General features: G+C 37.5%; 3 protein-coding genes across 12 annotated transcripts in view; 1 reads left to right on the plus strand and 2 right to left on the minus strand.

The window, feature by feature from the left end:
- Nucleotides 1–167: 167 nt before the first annotated feature.
- drosha (ribonuclease 3 drosha) lies at nucleotides 168–5,359 on the plus strand. Its single transcript, XM_034326410.2, has 11 exons — nucleotides 168–669; nucleotides 797–1,713; nucleotides 1,783–2,026; nucleotides 2,096–2,287; nucleotides 2,363–2,720; nucleotides 2,796–3,213; nucleotides 3,293–4,244; nucleotides 4,312–4,521; nucleotides 4,586–4,908; nucleotides 4,983–5,128; nucleotides 5,193–5,359. The coding sequence occupies exons 2-11, from the start codon at nucleotides 815–817 to the stop codon at nucleotides 5,357–5,359; spliced, it is 3,909 nt and encodes a 1,302-aa protein (XP_034182301.2). The 5' UTR covers nucleotides 168–669; nucleotides 797–814.
- A 148-nt stretch (nucleotides 5,360–5,507) lies between these two features.
- LOC117605287 (pseudouridylate synthase TRUB2, mitochondrial) lies at nucleotides 5,508–6,756 on the minus strand. The gene is made up of 4 exons (XM_034326419.2): nucleotides 6,543–6,756; nucleotides 6,063–6,471; nucleotides 5,855–5,991; nucleotides 5,508–5,785 (listed from the first exon to the last, which is right to left on the minus strand). The coding sequence occupies exons 1-4, from the start codon at nucleotides 6,688–6,690 to the stop codon at nucleotides 5,508–5,510; spliced, it is 972 nt and encodes a 323-aa protein (XP_034182310.2). The 5' UTR covers nucleotides 6,691–6,756.
- A 2,879-nt stretch (nucleotides 6,757–9,635) lies between these two features.
- Nucleotides 9,636–16,743, minus strand: part of LOC117605278 (uncharacterized) — a 45,305-nt gene continuing 38,197 nt past the window's right edge. For 8 of the 10 annotated variants that reach the window (XM_034326402.2, XM_034326401.2, XM_076693186.1 and 5 more), the window contains 4 exons: nucleotides 12,304–12,502; nucleotides 10,785–11,092; nucleotides 10,360–10,696; nucleotides 9,636–10,267 (listed from right to left, as the gene is read on the minus strand). In XM_034326402.2, the coding sequence (XP_034182293.1) occupies nucleotides 10,091–10,267; nucleotides 10,360–10,696; nucleotides 10,785–11,092; nucleotides 12,304–12,502 (1,021 nt within the window). In that variant the 3' untranslated portion in view covers nucleotides 9,636–10,090. Of the gene's footprint in view, nucleotides 10,268–10,359; nucleotides 10,697–10,784; nucleotides 11,093–12,303; nucleotides 12,503–12,785; nucleotides 13,163–13,601; nucleotides 16,741–16,743 lie in introns of those variants that run through there. The other 2 variants (XM_034326404.2, XM_076693189.1) reach the window with 2 other exon arrangements.

Here is a 16,743-nt window from a genome sequence, read left to right on the forward strand (position 1 = left end):
CCTCGTATCAAGATAATATTAACTTGTTGCAATGGAAACATGATACAAATTACTGCTGATATGAACATGTATATTATTTAAATTGTACTTTTATAGAATTACAATGTTTCAGAATCGCAAGTCTTTACGTGAAGATTATAATTCAATTGTATTTTAATATTGATAATAAAACACAATACCTTTTTCTTTAAATGAAAATGATGTTTTCAAGCACTAAACAATGTAATAAAATCTTGCGTTATTTTAAGAATGATCCATGCATCTAGTAAAAGCAATTACGATGATTTGATTTGTTTAAATAGGGATATGTTACTCAAGCGATAATAATGTATAATGTTTTATAAATTGTTACATTATAAATGATTATATGGCAATCAATTACAATTATTTGTAATTATTCGGCTACTTTTGTAGAATTTGAATTACATTTCTTTCGTAACCATAAGGTGGCGCTTTAATAGATGAAAAATCATTGCGCACACTTAGATGCATTAGTTTAAGGATGTAAAGTAGTGTTCCATCAGAATGGATCAGAACTTGATTTTTTGTTCTAAATAAATGTTAAGAAAGTACAGGAATTATGTTATAGATGACTATTATACCCTTCTATTCATTTCTATAGCCAAATTTAATATTCGAATTCGGTTACATTAAGGGGAAAACGAAATTGTAAGAACACCTACATGTCTGTATTATAATTTTGCTTACTAAAAAGATTCTCTTTTATAATCATTAATGACGATAAATACTTTAAGCAAATGTACTTTTCCGTTATTTGATGCAGTTCATATTTCAGGTGAGATATTTTGTAAAAATGGCAAATCCTTCAAATGTAGGCCAATCTTACTTTTGGGGTTCAGGAGTTTCTCAGCCACAAAACATGGGATATTATTCTGTGCCACCCCCAAATTTTCCACCGCCAAATTTTAGACAACCACCACCATCTTACAACATGCCAGTTTCTAATTTACCAGAAAACAAAACTGGTAATTTTGTTCAATCATATCATTCTATGGCACCTTGTTATCAGAATGAAATTCCAAATTCTTATCATGATGTTTCTTATCAAAATCAAACGGAAATGCAATGTAATAACCAGAACTATGGAATTTCTAACTACTGTCAACCAGTAACAGGAAATTTTAATTCAAATTGGAATGATAGAAATGCTTATCAGAATAATGCTACTACAGAATGGAATTCCAATAATTATTCATCTGATTGGGATAAATCACAGAGCAATGCATCTTCTTGGTACGATGTAAATAAAGTAGAAGAAGATGATATGAAACCTGCATATAAAAAGTATGATGAATCCCCAAGGAATAAAAGATTAGAAGGAAGATATAAAGATAAAGAATCCTCTACTAGTCATTCAGTTAGAAAACGTTCCAAAAGTCCTGATAATAAATCAAGATCAAGCAGATCACCATACAGATCACGGTATGATTCTCAAAGGGATAAATACTCAAAATATCCTAAAAACAGATCATGTTCTAGAGATCATTTATATAATGAAGAAGATTCTGAGAGGAGATCATCTAGTAAAAGAAATAATTCATATATCTCGCGTTCTCAAAGATCATATACAAGCTACAGAAGTAGGAAAAGATCAAGATCTCAAGAATCCTATTCATCTAGAACCAATAGTCCAAATAATTTTGCTACCAAAAAAGATCCAACTGAAAGAGAGTTACTTTTAGAAAAGTACAGGTAATGTGTTTGTTTGAAACAAGCTACTTAAACAAATACGATCTTTTTGTATCATGTAGTTTTATGTAGGCAGGATTATTGTGCAACAAGCAAAGATATGGAAAGGAAAATGGATGAATTATCTGCAATGGGACCTGAGGGTATTATGGAAAATGCAAGAAAAGTTTGGACACGTACTGCACCAGCAGATTTGTACTATATTAGAGATGAAAATAATTCAAAATTAATGAGAGGCACAACCAAACTGCATGAATTATGTGAATCATTCAAGAACGTATTATTAGACAGAGCTGGAAGTGCAAGAGCTTTGCAGGTATATTTATACTAGTGTAATAGAAAATTTTTATACATTTATAAACGTTTCTAATTTCGCACTGTATAGCCTCCCTATGAACCACCTCCAAGAAAAACCAGAGCTCGTTTATGTAGGCACAAGTCCGAAGCTTGTAGCAGCTCTTCTTCTGATAGTGATAGTTCAATGGATGAGGATGATAGAACAATGGAAGAGTTAATGGCAAAGAAACAACATCCACAAAGATTGCATCCTGAAATGTGGTTTAACGATCCTGGTGAAGTGGGTACTTGTTTCCTAAATGTTGCACAATGTTGAATTATATAAAATATATTTAACAACTTATGGATTTTGTAGATGAATGATGGACCATTGTGTAGATGTAGTGCAAAGTCAAGAAGATCCGGGATCAGGCATGGAATTTATGCTGGAGAAGGTGCAATAAATAAGTGTGATTTAAATTCAAATAACGCTGATAAATTATATCATTATCGAATAACAATTAGTCCGCCAACAAATTTTCTTACTAAAACACCGACAATTATTAAACACGATGAACACGAATTTATATTTGAAGGTTTTTCTATGCTTTCTCATTTTCCTCTTGTAAAGCTGCCGACGTGTAAAGTGATAAGATTTAACATAGAGTACACAATTCTTTATATAGACGAAAAACTGCCAGAGAATTTTACTATACGAGAATTGGATTATTTTCGTAAGTTTCGTTTTATTATATCTAACACGTTATTTTTAATATTTTGTACTCGCTAATAATTAATCGTTTTATCAGAAACATACTTATTCAAGGAAGTATTGGAACTGGTGGATTTTGATTTACAAGCAGCACAGGATAAATCTGGTTGTGGACAGTTTCATTTTATGCCAAGATTTGTGCGTGATTTAGCCGATAATGGGCAGGAAATCTTGTCAATGAATGAAGTTCTAAATTATTTAATAAAAAGTAGTAAATTGTTAATAGATCCAGATGATTTACCCAGGCTGGTAGAAATGCCGCAATATAAATGGCAAAATTTTGCCGACGAGGTAAAAGGCATGATTGTCACGTATCCGGGTAAAAAACCATGCAGCGTTCGCGTTGATCAGTTAGACAGAAATCAGGCTGATCAGCCGCCTGGTATAGTTGCGTACCCTGAAATAGTACATTTTGGAATTAGGCCACCACAACTTAGTTATGCAGGAAACGCTGAGTAAATATTCTTTCTTCTGTTAAAATATTATTTATTTGATAACAAAAATGATATTTATATGTCTAATTGCTTATTTCAGTTACCAGAAAGCATGGAGGGATTATGTAAAATTTCGCCACTTGTTGGCTAATATGCCGAAACCATCGTTTGAAGATAAAAGAAAGTTGGAGGCAAAGGAAAATAAACTTCAAGAATTAAGAACCCAAAGCAAAATGAAACGCGATGTTACTGTAGATGTTAGTTCTGAAAGATTTTGCAGAACCGGAATTATGTGCGATATAGTGCAACATGCTATGCTGATTCCAGTACTTGTTTGCCATTTAAGATTTCATAAATCCTTAGACAACTTAGAATGCACATTAGGCTACGAATTTAAGAACAGATACCTTCTTCAATTAGCATTAACGCATCCCAGTTACCGTGAAAATTTCGGTACAAATCCAGATCATGCACGAAATTCTTTAACTAATTGTGGCATAAGACAGCCTGAATATGGCGATCGACGAATTCATTACATGAATACTCGAAAGCGTGGTATTAATACACTGATCAACATAATGTCAAGATTCGGAGCAAGAACTGAAACGGAATCTTCAATAGCGCACAACGAAAGATTGGAATTCTTAGGAGATGCAGTGGTCGAATTTCTTACATCGATTCATTTATTTCATATGTTCCCTGATTTAGAAGAAGGTGGTTTAGCCACATACAGAGCAGCCATTGTTCAAAATCAGCATCTCGCTGTGTTAGCGAAAAAATTAAATTTAGAAGAATATATGCTATACGCGCATGGCAGTGATCTTTGCCACGATTTGGAATTAAGACACGCAATGGCGAATTGTTTCGAAGCGTTAATGGGTTCGTTGTTCCTTGATGGAGGTATCGAAGTTGCTGACAGGGTATTTGGAGAAACACTTTTCAAAGACGAAGAGGATCTTTCAAAAGTGTGGGTGAATTATCCAAAACATCCTTTGCAAGAACAGGAACCAACAGGTGATAGACAATGGATACCAAGTTTTGAACTGTTGCAGGTAAGTATTCTATATGCACAATAATTGTTTCATGATATATTGAATAATTTAATGTCGTTTTATATAGAAATTAACAAAATTTGAAGAATCCATTGGCATAGAGTTTACCCATATTCGTTTGTTAGCCAGAGCCTTTACCGATCGCAGTATAGGATATACCAATTTAACGTTAGGTTCGAATCAACGTTTAGAATTTTTAGGGGATACTGTGTTACAACTGATAGTTTCTGAATATTTATATAAATATTTTCCAGAACATCATGAGGGACATTTATCTGTAAGTATTATTGTAACTTCTGACTGATTAAACATTCATTAAATACATATTTTTTATTTTACAGCTTTTACGAAGTTCTCTTGTAAATAATAAAACACAAGCTGTCGTGTGTGATGATTTGGGAATGACTCAGTATGCACTATATGGTAATCCAAAGGCTGAGTTGAAAACAAAGGACAGAGCAGACTTGTTGGAAGCATTTTTAGGAGCTCTTTATGTCGATAAAGGTTTAGAATATTGTCACGTTTTCTGTGACGTATGTTTCTTCCCACGCTTGCAAGATTTTATTATGAATCAAGATTGGAATGATCCAAAAAGTAAATTACAACAGTGTTGTTTGACATTAAGAACAATGGATGGTGGGGAACCTGATATTCCTGTATACAAGTAAGTTAAAATAAGATTAAATGACGAATTTGTGTATATTGTTATAAATAACTATCTAATCAATTTTTGTTCAGAGTAATTGAATGTAAAGGACCAACAAATACAAGAGTGTATACTGTTGCTGTATACTTCCAAGGAAAACGATTAGCAAAAGCATCAGGACACAGTATTCAAGAAGCTGAAATGAATTCAGCCAAAGAAGCCCTAGAAAAATCTCAAGGTACAGGATTCTTGTTAAGCAAAATTTTATAATGTAATTAACATTTTATTATTTTCTCTTGTAGATTTGTTCCCGCAATTAGATCATCAGAAACGTGTGATAGCGAAAAGTATGAAAATGCAACAATGGCCAAATAAACATAAAATAAGAGGAAGGTCAATGAAACCTACCGATAAACACGACGATTCCGATTTTGGTCCGCGTTCTAAAAGGAGTCGAAGTGAAGCATAACTAATTATAAAAATAAAAAATCTCACCTAGGCTTTTGTATTGAATATTATACAGTAACAGATATAATACATCAAGTTAGTAACTATGTCTAAATAAATAGCATTATAATATAAAAAATAAATATATCTATTATGCTGTAGATCGTTCTTCAGTAGGTATTTCTGTTGTATCTAGGGAATTCTATTAGTGTCGCACTTTCCGGGCTTAACAATTGTTCATTTTCCTGAATGAGCCTGTGACATATTTGAATATTTACCACAATATCTTTCAAAGTCCAATGTTTTGGTAATAATGCATTTTTTAAACTAAATATGCCATCTTGAACACAACTTATTTGGGTACAAGTAGCAGTAGCGTGAAGTCTCATTCCCACTTCATGAATTATGGTTTTTAAATATATATCATCTTCGTTTATACACACAATTTCTATGAAAAACAAATTTTTCTATATAATTTTTCATTAATTTAAATTTTTGCATAATTAAATATGTTTACCTAATGTAAAATCTGGAGGTAAGAAGTATACACATTTAATTGTATATACCATAGGAACATTAGGATCTGTAGGTCTGAGTGGACCTTTGATTGCTAACTCATATGCAGCTTGACTTTCCATGTCTACTCCACATAATCTTTAAATATATGGTACAATATAAGTCATATTTATATGTTACTCAATACATTTTTATACTTCAATACATACTCAAACATTTTTCTTTGATGAGAAGATTGCATTGAACGGCAAATTTTGTCCAGATGACCACGTTTTACGTGTTTATAGGTGGATTTTTCAACTATCCTTCCAGTATGAAACAAACTGTCTGTTGCTTGACCAAGCACTCCCTTTACCTTATAAAATCTTGGGTATTTGGTTTGTTTCATTCTATTTATCAGTCCGTTACCACTATTAATTCCGCATACTATAACACCAGACACGTCTGGTTTCATAATTTTTGTAGCTGCTATTCTAAAGTCATTTATATGATAACGAGGTCCTACAACTAGTGGATGATCTGCATAACTATTTCGAACAATAACTCGCATATCCTTATTTGTTTCACCTTCTATTGCTACATGTTTCATCATTGGTCGTCCGGGCATACAATTAAGATCTAAAAGCAATAGATCATATAATTACATTTATCAATAAAGTATTTTGTAACAAATAAAGAACTGTCATAACCTCTGCATAACTTTTCAACGATTGTATCTCTTATTTGTTTGAAGTACCGATCAGGAGGTTTATAAATGATAAATACACCATTTAACGCTTTGTAAAATGACCTTGCATCGTTTAAATAACTTCGTACTTGATTTATTAAGAACGACATGTTAAAATTATTTTTCTTTTAACCTATATCAGACTATAGATACAAAACGCATGCCTTTATTTTCGAGGTGTCATGATTTTAGGGGTTCCCAGACACCCCAAGTGTACTCTGACCTGCGGGGGTGAATATCTCAACGCCATCTATACACAAACGGCTCAAACTACTCGACAACTTACCAATCAATTTTCCGGAAAAAAGAACACTAGCCCCACCTATCGGAAATCTGTGGAAACTAGTCGGCAAATAGTTTCCGCGAGTTCCGGATAGATGGCGCTAGCACCACCGTTGCCGGTATGGTCATCAAGACTGGACATGCCTCTATTCTCAAGGGGTCCCTGACACCCCGGAGCCATAATGTCGGTATGCAGAGTCACCGGTGCATCGGGGTCCCTGACACCCCAGATGATATTAAGTCGGTATGCAGAGGCACCGGTGCATCGGGGTCCCTAACACCCCAGATGATATCAAGTCGGTATGTAGTCACCGGTGCATAGGGGTCCCTAACACCCCAGATGATATCAAGTCGGTATGCAGTCACCGGTGCATCGGGGTCCCTAACACCCCAGATGATATCAAGTCGGTATGCAGTCACCGGTGCATCGGGGTCCCTAACACCCCAGATGATATGAAGTCGGTATGCAGTCACCGGTGCATCGGGGTCCCTAACACCCCAAATGATATCAAGTCGGTATGCAGTCACCGGTGCATCGGGGTCCCTAACACCCCAGATGATATTAATACTGTTACATTCAAAATTAATTGTAAACGAAGTTTTATATTTAATTTATCAATATAAATCCCTTTAAAGGCGTCATGAATAGTTATGATTTTTCTTATTATAATTCCATAAAAGGAATATCGTAGCAGTGGCTAAAGTTATAAAAACACTGGTCATGCCTTTGTTTTCTACGGGCCATGGTTTTAGAGCTCCTAGGCACCCTCAGGAGAGATTACATATGTATGTAGGTTTGTTGTCAGTGAAAAGGGAGAATAATAACTCATGTAATACTTCGATTTATTTGAGGTTTAATAATAATTAATTGAAATAATAATGCGTTAATTATTAATATTGGTAGCAGTCTACTAATTTTCTAAAAAAGCGACGGTATACACGTTACATCGTTTACGGGAATTAAAATAGCAATCTCTTTCTCGTGTACCGTTTGCAGCATTTGTCCACGTGTATACTTGAACGCGTTCTCATTCCCTATCCGTCATCCGGTAGTAGACTCAAATACATTTTATATCGTATTTCATATACATTTTATATGTATTTATATATTTATATGCGTTTTATTTATATACGTATTAGATATATATATATATAATATATTTATAAGCGCGCAGTATATTATGCACGAGATCTGTCGATGGCTGTCTGTTATACAGCCTACAGGAACATAAAACTCGTTTCTATATCGTTAAAATTGATTAAATTTTCGCGGGACGCGAGTATCTACATGATAACCTTGTAGAATTCCGAGGAATCTTAGCAATAAAATATTACATACGTATCTTATCGTTTTTTATTTACAAAAAGAAAAAAAAAATCAATTATCTGTAGACTTTTTTTCTAACGGTATATGTATATATATATGTATTTCTCTTCGGAAGTAGGGATTGTCGATTGTTACCTTTATATCTTTTTCGAAGACACGTTTAGAAAATAGAAAATCTATTTCGAACAGAAACTCCTCTACGTAGCTTTAAATTTAAGACAGGTACCCTCAAGGATTTCTCTCTCTAAGTTCTTTCTCACTTTTATAAAGAGCAAGGCGTAATAATTATATCGCCTTGTTGTCTTTATCGATTAATAAATTAAAAAATGCCGTTCTAGTTCGCGTTACCGATTTTGGCGTAAAGAACGATCGAAAAATATTATGCTACAGAGTGTGACTTTCGTGTCTTAACGAGCAATTTTAATCGTGCTGTATACGAGTCTGTAAATGCATCACATGTTTATAGATACTGATTATCCGAAATTAATTAGAGTTTAGAAAACTTTCAATCTTATAATAAAAAAATTTGATCGCTCGACTGATTGAAGCAATCGATTCGCAATACTGCCGAATTAATTATATCCTCTGACGAGGACCCTAACACGGATTACTTAGAAAGGTACATTATCAGTGATGATTTTCTTAATTAACAAAGAGCGTTAATTGGTTCGATCAGTCGGGCGAGCGATTCGGTGAGCTGAACAGGAAATCTTATAGAAAAGCGAAGAGTGGCACGTATCTTCAACGTTCAGACGCGACCATTAGAGGAAAGAATTGTATCCCACGTGAAACGTTAATTAAGTCTCGCATTTGATGCATCGGAAACGTTAATCGCTTAATATTTCTCGCAGTGTAGACAAAGTGTATACGCGGAGAAAAAACGACGCGACAGATAGCGGTAAAAACTTGAGCTCAGGTCTGTACGATTGCGTAGATATCTGGTCTGCCCTTTTTAAAAACACAGTGAACGTACCTACGTATCGTCTTTCTGATTGAAGCTTTGGGTCGAACAACCAATTGTGGTCTTAATTGACGGAAAAGGAATCGATTTGACGGGCACAATGTTATCGCAGTACATATCCTAACGTCGTGAAACGTGATTTTTAGAGAGGAGCGAATGCAAAGAGAAAAGTACACTCGATTACGCGGATTTTATACGGAGAAGAAAAGAAGAAAATCTCGCAAAAATCACTTATCGTTTCGAACGTGACAGTAATTATCACTAGAATAACCTGGTCTTATTACTGTAAAATCATTACACAGGGTGCTTGAAAGAAAAGGGTTTTGTACTCACAGATAGTACTCGTCATTTGGAGTGAAAAATCTTGATGACGGGTACATAGAAAATCAATAAAAATTATTATTCATAGAGGAAATAACTGGAAATCTCTGAAAGTCAACTAGGTTGACACTTTGAGCACAAATTGCTAATCTTTCTTTTGGTACAATTCTTTGGTTTCTTTCATAGAAATCATATGCAGAAAATTTGTTGATTTTTTCTTTTATACTTATCAAATGTTTTTGATTACAGGATAGAAAGGAAAAGAAGAGAGGAGAAGAACGAGAAGAACGAGCTCGCTAAACATTTTTCACTCGGTTTAGCGAGTACCCTGTAAGTTCTGAACCCTTTTTCTTCGTTATCCTGTATACATATATCACAAACAACGTTGAAAATCGTTCACGCGCAACATATTCCACAGTGCGGAATGTTTTTCTAATTAATTCTCGAGACACTACAGTAAATATCACATGGAGCGATGAGAATTTCAATGAATTATACCAGGGCGGCGATCACGCCTCGGAATAAGTTCCATAATTACCTCTGGTGATCGCAAAGACGTTGCGTCGATGAACAATCGTGGCTTTAAACGATTCTCTCTATACTTTCAGAAGATACAGGTTCAGGCGTACGACTGATCCAACGATATAGCGATTTTATTACCTTTCTCAACCCAGTTTCTCAACCGACCTCTCAACTCTTCCAGACTCTTCGACTTCGCCTTGTTTATCCTCTTGTATTTCACGTCTTTTGGCTTCGTTACTGATCTGTGATTGCTCATTACCCTGTTGTACGTTACCTGAGAACGATCGTAAACGAACATTTGCAATTCGATGAAAGTTTCATCGATTAAGAAATATATTTACTGAGAATAAAAATAATTCTCTTCACCTGTGCTTGTTGGCTTTCGTCCCTCGGTCTCTCGCTCGGCGGGGAATCAGCTTCTTGAGCGAGCCTCTCGAAGCTCCCGTAGAGATCCTGAAGCCTGCCCTTTCCATTCCCCAAGTTCTTTGTCCGTCGTTCCTCGCATTCAGAGTTTTCCGTGGACTCGGACGGGTCCTGATTGTTTTCACTGTCGGCGTCCTCTTCGACCGAGTAAACGGTCTCGAGGATTTCCGGTCTCCTGAGGAATCCATTGCACCGCCGCATCGACGAGTATTTACTCGACGGTTCAACAGCGTCCGACACCGAACGAATCACCGTCACGTCGGTGATGTTCGAACGAAATCTGAAAGTCAATATTAAAAGGGTTACAGTTTCGGATTCGGTAAACAGTTAATTTCCCGGAGGGAAAAGATGAGGTTTCCGATCGGTACCTTGGCGGTGCGAGGTCATCGGCAGCCTCCTCGAGGACCACGGCGCTGTCGCTATCACCCAGACTGTCCAATCTGTCGAGAGCGTCGCAGGGTGGCGAATCCCGCGTCCCGGCGCTTCTTTCCGCCAATCTGCTTTGCAGTTGCCGAATCACCCTCTGTTGTCGGAGAATAATGGATTCTCGTTGAGCCAGGCTAGCCTCGATCTCCTTCTGCTTCCGACAAAGCCTCGATTCGAATAGCAGCAACTGCGAGGACAATGTTCGCAGTTGCTCGGCCTTCTCTCTCGTCAACCGAGCCACCAAGTCTTCCTGGAATAATCGAATTATCCACTCAGCGCGTGCAACGAATTATGCATCTGTTAATCTGTACAGAATTTCGGATTAACCTCCTTGGACCATGAATACTCGGAGATCGTTCGAGACACGGTCTTAAACGTTCGATAAGCGTGAAACAAGGTAATTGCAAGGTACTTGATCGATACTTGAAACCTTACTATAGCGAAAGGCAAACACATTTAATAACACGATGCCCTAATGCGGTTTACGCATATCCTATCCTCGAGGTTTCCTAATTACGACCAAAGTGCATCACAGTTGCAGCCGGAGGTGCAGTTGTACCAATATTGCATCCTGTTTATCGATGCCATCTGCGGCCTAATTATCGCAACGTTCCTCTATATTTCGCTAATGTGGATTCCATAATTAATGGACTGAATCAACACGAAAAACAATGTCGTTATATGGTAATTGAACGTTTCCCCTGCAATTTATCGACTATACCAATTTCTTCGTTATTCTTCGTGCATAGCAGTTGCGTGTCAGCTGCTAATAACGTCACGGATTGATATGGACGAAGCACAAGGAGATTTAGCTGCTTTACATTATTTTTAACCAATTACAAAGTACCCTATCTTAACATACGTCTGATGGAGGAATAGTAAAGTTGGCGAATACCGGTGAAATTAACTTTCAGCAACTTCAGCTACTTGCGCGAGGTTTAAAGGAAAAGTTGCTGGTAGTTCGCCATCAGCCACGAAACTCGTTAGCGTTTCGCCCGTCTACCAGGAACAGTTGGGACTCGCGTATTCGTCGTTTTCGTATATTCCAGGTCGCAAAGTTGAAGTGCAAGTAGGAACGTAAATAGATACGTGGGAGATGGGAAAATTTTCTTGCTACTCCCACTCTATAAATATCTGCAACCCTTTTTCTTCTTAATATTCCAAGTAATCTATCATTTACTATCTATCCGATCGTCGATTATTCACAGACGGTGGTTGAATTTTCAAGAGGGTTTTTTCGCGAACGCGATCGAATGGACTGTTCCTAGTCACGCAACGTCGGGAGGGAAATAGCGGGCCGTCACGAGACGTCTAGCCGAGCCCGGAAGCGGGTACCGATTCCTCTTCAAAGTTTTACCAGATAATGGCTTTAACCAACGAGCAGACAAGACGCCAATGAAGAACCGGTCGTCTGGTAATTGCGAAAGCCTCTTCCCCCTTTTAAGATACCGACAAGTTTACCTGCAATTTCAGGGTCCTCCGCCAAGCGAGCATCTGATGCGCCTGTGCCCTTTGCCTCGCTCTTAACGCGGCTATCACCGATTTCGCCTCCTCCAGGGATGTCACCTCCACCTCGTTCTGCACCTCCTTCGACGAATCGTTCCCTCTAACATCGCTGATCGCTGACAACGGGCAGCTTTCCATCGACGTCTCGTCGAAACTGCGAACAAATGTTCATTCACATTATCCTTATCCTCGTCTTTGCCTTTTCTTTTTTTACTATTTTTATTTTATAACGAAATGGTAAAGCAACGATTCGAAAATTGACCAGATATCTAATAGCAGGTGCGTTATTTCGATTCAGGTGGAATGCATTTGCAATTTTTAGCTGCGAATTAGCATAGCGCAACCTTTGCGACAGTTACGGAGAGCGGTGCATTTTCTACACGCGATCGCTATAACAAAGTCGAAATAAATTATGCATGAGTCACCGAGTGAGTCACCTGCTGCGTTTGACGTTTCCTTTTCCGCTGGCCCGATCGATCCTCCACGGTGGACCGTTGTTTGTGCGACAATCTACGTGTTCCAGGTGTCGCGAATCGCGAAATGACCAACCCTCTCACGCTACTTCCTCCGCCCTTCCCTTTTATTTCCGATGGTTACGAGTTTCCTAACCGATTTCATCCGAGAATCTTTAATTTTATTCATTTTTCATTTTAAAGTTTCATTCTTTTATTAATAATTCCTAGATATTTCATAGCCGCAGAAACTGGAAAGAATCGAAGGCATCGCGTACCTAAGGAAGATGTGCATAACGAAGTGCCCGGGTAAAGATGCTTTATAAATTTTTCGTGCGCAACCGCAGTCTGTCAATCGATTAAACTCACTTAGACTCAAGGGATGAGATAGAAGGAAACCTCGGTAAAAATTCACTCTTCCTTCTCTCCGCCTGACAATTTAACGTACGATCCTCGATTTTCACAGGAAGGTGTCGAGGGATTGTCGGAATTCATCGATAAAATATATCTGTCGATAACGCAGCTAAGGGAAAACACATATTACTATGGCAGCTGGCAGTAACAAAGCTGGTATATAAAGCGGCCTGTTCCGCAACCGCAGGTGGTTTTAGGCCGTTTTACTAACCATTTTAACCATGCGGTGAAATGGTTACGCTACATCGCCAACATAGATTCCGGAAAGGAAGCAAGAAGGAATAAGGGATATTTCGTTTTGGTCTACTAGTAAGCTCCTTCGCTTTGCTGGACTAAGTGAGTAGAATATATCAGGGTAAAACTCTTCATATTTCACGTCTAACACACCTCGAGTTTCCGAGTAGGTATCCACCGTATTTCCGGCAGACGAAACCTGACCAAGCCCATCAGCAGCGAAACGACGTCTAAACAGAGACTGCATTTCAGTCATAGTTCATTTAACAGTAAAACACGACCAGAGAGGGTGACCCGATGCGTCATCCCCTCTTTTCATCCCTGTTGCAACGTCCAACGACTACGTTACAACATTAACGATCGAGCCAACTTTCGTTAATATTCATACTTTATTCAAATATTTTTTAACAACTTTGACTTTCGACTAAATTATCCAGGTGTAAACGTAGCGTATTGCAGCTGGTTTCATCGAGGTTGAACGAACCGCAAAATTCTATGTTTGTAACTTTTAATAACCTAACGAATCGATGAATCGCGCGAGTAAACACGAAAACTTCCCTCATTAGCGTAATAATTGTTCCGATAAATGTAATCGAGAAATATTGTTTTGCATCCGAGATTATAAAAACTTTTAGGGTGTTTCCGTATCGAACCCTTCGCGTTGCGTTTGCATCGTGCAAAATTAATCGCAATCAATTATGGAAACTGATATTACGGTTTATAATGAGGCGACAGGTGAAATGTAATTTCAAAATAATCCTCATAATAGCTTGATTGTTACAAGTCCCGGAAATTGATGCGGACGTCAGTCCTGATGGTCGCCCGACGTACTTCCGCGAGTCGTCCGGCTGCATAAAAATATCAATCATCTCGAAATTTTGCAATTATGTTCACCGACCGTCCGCGTTAATTATAATTTAATTACCGGCGATCGTGGGCTGCAGGGAACGGAATAACGACTCTGTCGACGGGAAAATTAGTTTTACGTCTCGCGAGGCAAACAGGAGGAATTATTCGGGTAAAATTCAGATTCTGAGAAATATGTTTCAACGTCGATTGCACTGCTCGTTTCCTGGGATAATTTAAATATTCCATAAAAGTTAGTTCTTTCGCAGCAAACAGCTCTTTATTATTGTAATTCCTATCATCCCGGAACGTTTAGAGAAATTTAATGTATGAAAATGGAGTTGTTTTCGCGAAAGAAGGCGGAAAATTCGGTTAATAGCTGTGTACGCAGGTCATGCAATTCATCGCGCTAATGTTATCAGGCAATAGCTGGTTCGAGGCAACATTTCCAGCACGATCTATCAATTACCGCAGCTACCAGGGAACATGAGAAATCAATAATGTTCGATCATCACGGGGAATTTTCCCATCATCTGCCGACGTTATTAATTAATAACTCTCGATATGTAACGTTCAAACGAATAACGGTTGACGGTGGCAACCTTTCATTGAAATAAATCACGGGATTCGAAAACAGGTACACAGGCACGGGGAATTTGAAATACAGAAGGTGGCAACGTATCGGATGGGGAAACGGGAAATAAACAGAAGAGTAAATTAAAACCGTCCGAGGCCGGAAACGAGAACCCCGGTGGAAATTTCACGAATATTTGCGAAGGGGTATGTTCCTCGCATGTCGATGGGTATCGATGTTATTTTTTGTTATTTTTTTCCAAAAAAGACCAACGGAACGCGCTCGAATTGCGATCGTTATTTCTCCATAGAGTTATCAGCTACATCGTAAAATTGTTGAAAATAAAATAACGATAAACTGTTATTGCGAATAGAGGAGAAAATATTGGCATTTTTCGACTACGATTTAAAACCATATCCCGTCAGCTTTCCTCGCCTTTCCTTCGCTTTTATATCCCCTCTGGCAGATATTTACTTTTCTTATTCAGCTTTCTCACCAGCCTCTTCATCGACACCCCTGGGTTAAACTTCGTTCAACTACCCTTACAGCTCGCTTTTCTTTCACTCAGTCTATCATTACCACTCGATTTCTCTCGTTAATCCAGCATCTTCTTACTTTTTTCCTCTTTACCAAGTTTCTGCCAATTCTTCCAAGATTATTTCCTCCCGGCAAATAACACTCGTTCAGTTTCTCTTTTGTGATTGTCTGCTGGAATTCTGCCACCAAGATCGTGCGTAAAGGGGTATAAAAAGAGAGACGCCTGTGAGTACTTTGTAGATGATTCACGAAAAGTGTTAACGAACCGAGAAATTCGCCTTACAATTAGTCGGTAAACTGCGGGGAAAGGCGAGGTTCGTTTCGTTGAAGAGCAATTATGTTCTCGTCATGGTAAACCAGCGGCACGGCAAACATACAGAGGTAGAGAGAGGAGAGAGAGAAAAAGAGTCAGTGGCCCTAACGGAATCACAATCGCTCCAGGTCTTATCCCAGCGACTTTGTCACCTCCGCGATCATCTCGACTTGTAAAGCTTCTTTGTTTGCTTCGAATTCGACAAAAGTTTCGAAGAAATTTTCGAAGCAAACATCTACGTAAACTGTTTCCAATCAAATACTAAATATTTCGACTGTGATTTGATCAAAGTTTCAAGGAATTCTCAAAGTAAACCCGTAAATCACTTTCCACCTCGATGAATCAGCCACCCGAAAGTTTGCAGAAATTTTCCAAACAAACACGTAAACTGTTTCGAACCAAATATCAAACAGCCCGATTGCATCGTACGTCTGAGGTACGATTGACCCGGCCATCAGCGGAATTAATTCTGGACACTTTGAATAAAAATATTCTTTATTTCATATTTGTGCAGAAAACGTATATTCTGCTATGCTAAATTGATTTGGTTTGTAAATGTTTTAAAATTTTAATTTAAAAAAATCTAAATTGTGTTGTTATTTTTGTTTTTGCGTCTGGCAGCACGAAACGTCGCATGATGCGAAATAGCCGATTACAGGATGAAAGGATATCCAACGAAATATTAATTTTTTTTTACCTCCTTTGATGTGCTGAAATTGTAATTATTTTAATATTGCATATTAAAATCATGGCTGTAAATGCTCTTTTCACTGATTTTTTTATATAAGCGACGCCCTAAAATTATAAAACAATGATTAAAATATAAAATATTAAATAATTTATACAGTAAAAAATTTAAGCGTCCAGAATTAATTCCACTAGTGTACTTACGTGTCAACAAGTTTTCGCAATTATCCTAAAGGAAAACTGTTCGACTACAAAGATAATAAAATAGCGAGCCTTCGCTCTTTCTGCATCTTTTTTTTCGCAGTTGCATTGAAAAATCGATGAAGAAGCGTCAGCAT

The sequence above is a fragment of the Osmia lignaria genome, chromosome 3, assembly GCF_051020975.1.
Source record: "Osmia lignaria lignaria isolate PbOS001 chromosome 3, iyOsmLign1, whole genome shotgun sequence".
In the NCBI taxonomy this organism is placed as follows: domain Eukaryota; kingdom Metazoa; phylum Arthropoda; class Insecta; order Hymenoptera; family Megachilidae; genus Osmia; species Osmia lignaria.

Bases quoted from the DNA above. Each gene is read 5' to 3' on its own strand.
- drosha (XM_034326410.2), top strand. From the start codon at position 815: ATGGCAAATCCTTCAAATGTAGGCCAATCTTACTTTTGGGGTTCAGGA. The intron at 1,714-1,782 runs GTAATGTGTTTG...AGTTTTATGTAG, and splicing joins TTACTTTTAGAAAAGTACAG to GCAGGATTATTGTGCAACAA. The intron at 4,522-4,585 runs GTAAGTATTATT...TTTATTTTACAG, and splicing joins ATCATGAGGGACATTTATCT to CTTTTACGAAGTTCTCTTGT.
- LOC117605287 (XM_034326419.2), bottom strand. From the start codon at position 6,690: ATGTCGTTCTTAATAAATCAAGTACGAAGTTATTTAAACGATGCAAGG. The intron at 6,472-6,542 runs GTTATGACAGTT...TATTGCTTTTAG, and splicing joins CGTTGAAAAGTTATGCAGAG to ATCTTAATTGTATGCCCGGA. The intron at 5,992-6,062 runs GTATGTATTGAA...ATATATTTAAAG, and splicing joins CATCAAAGAAAAATGTTTGA to ATTATGTGGAGTAGACATGG.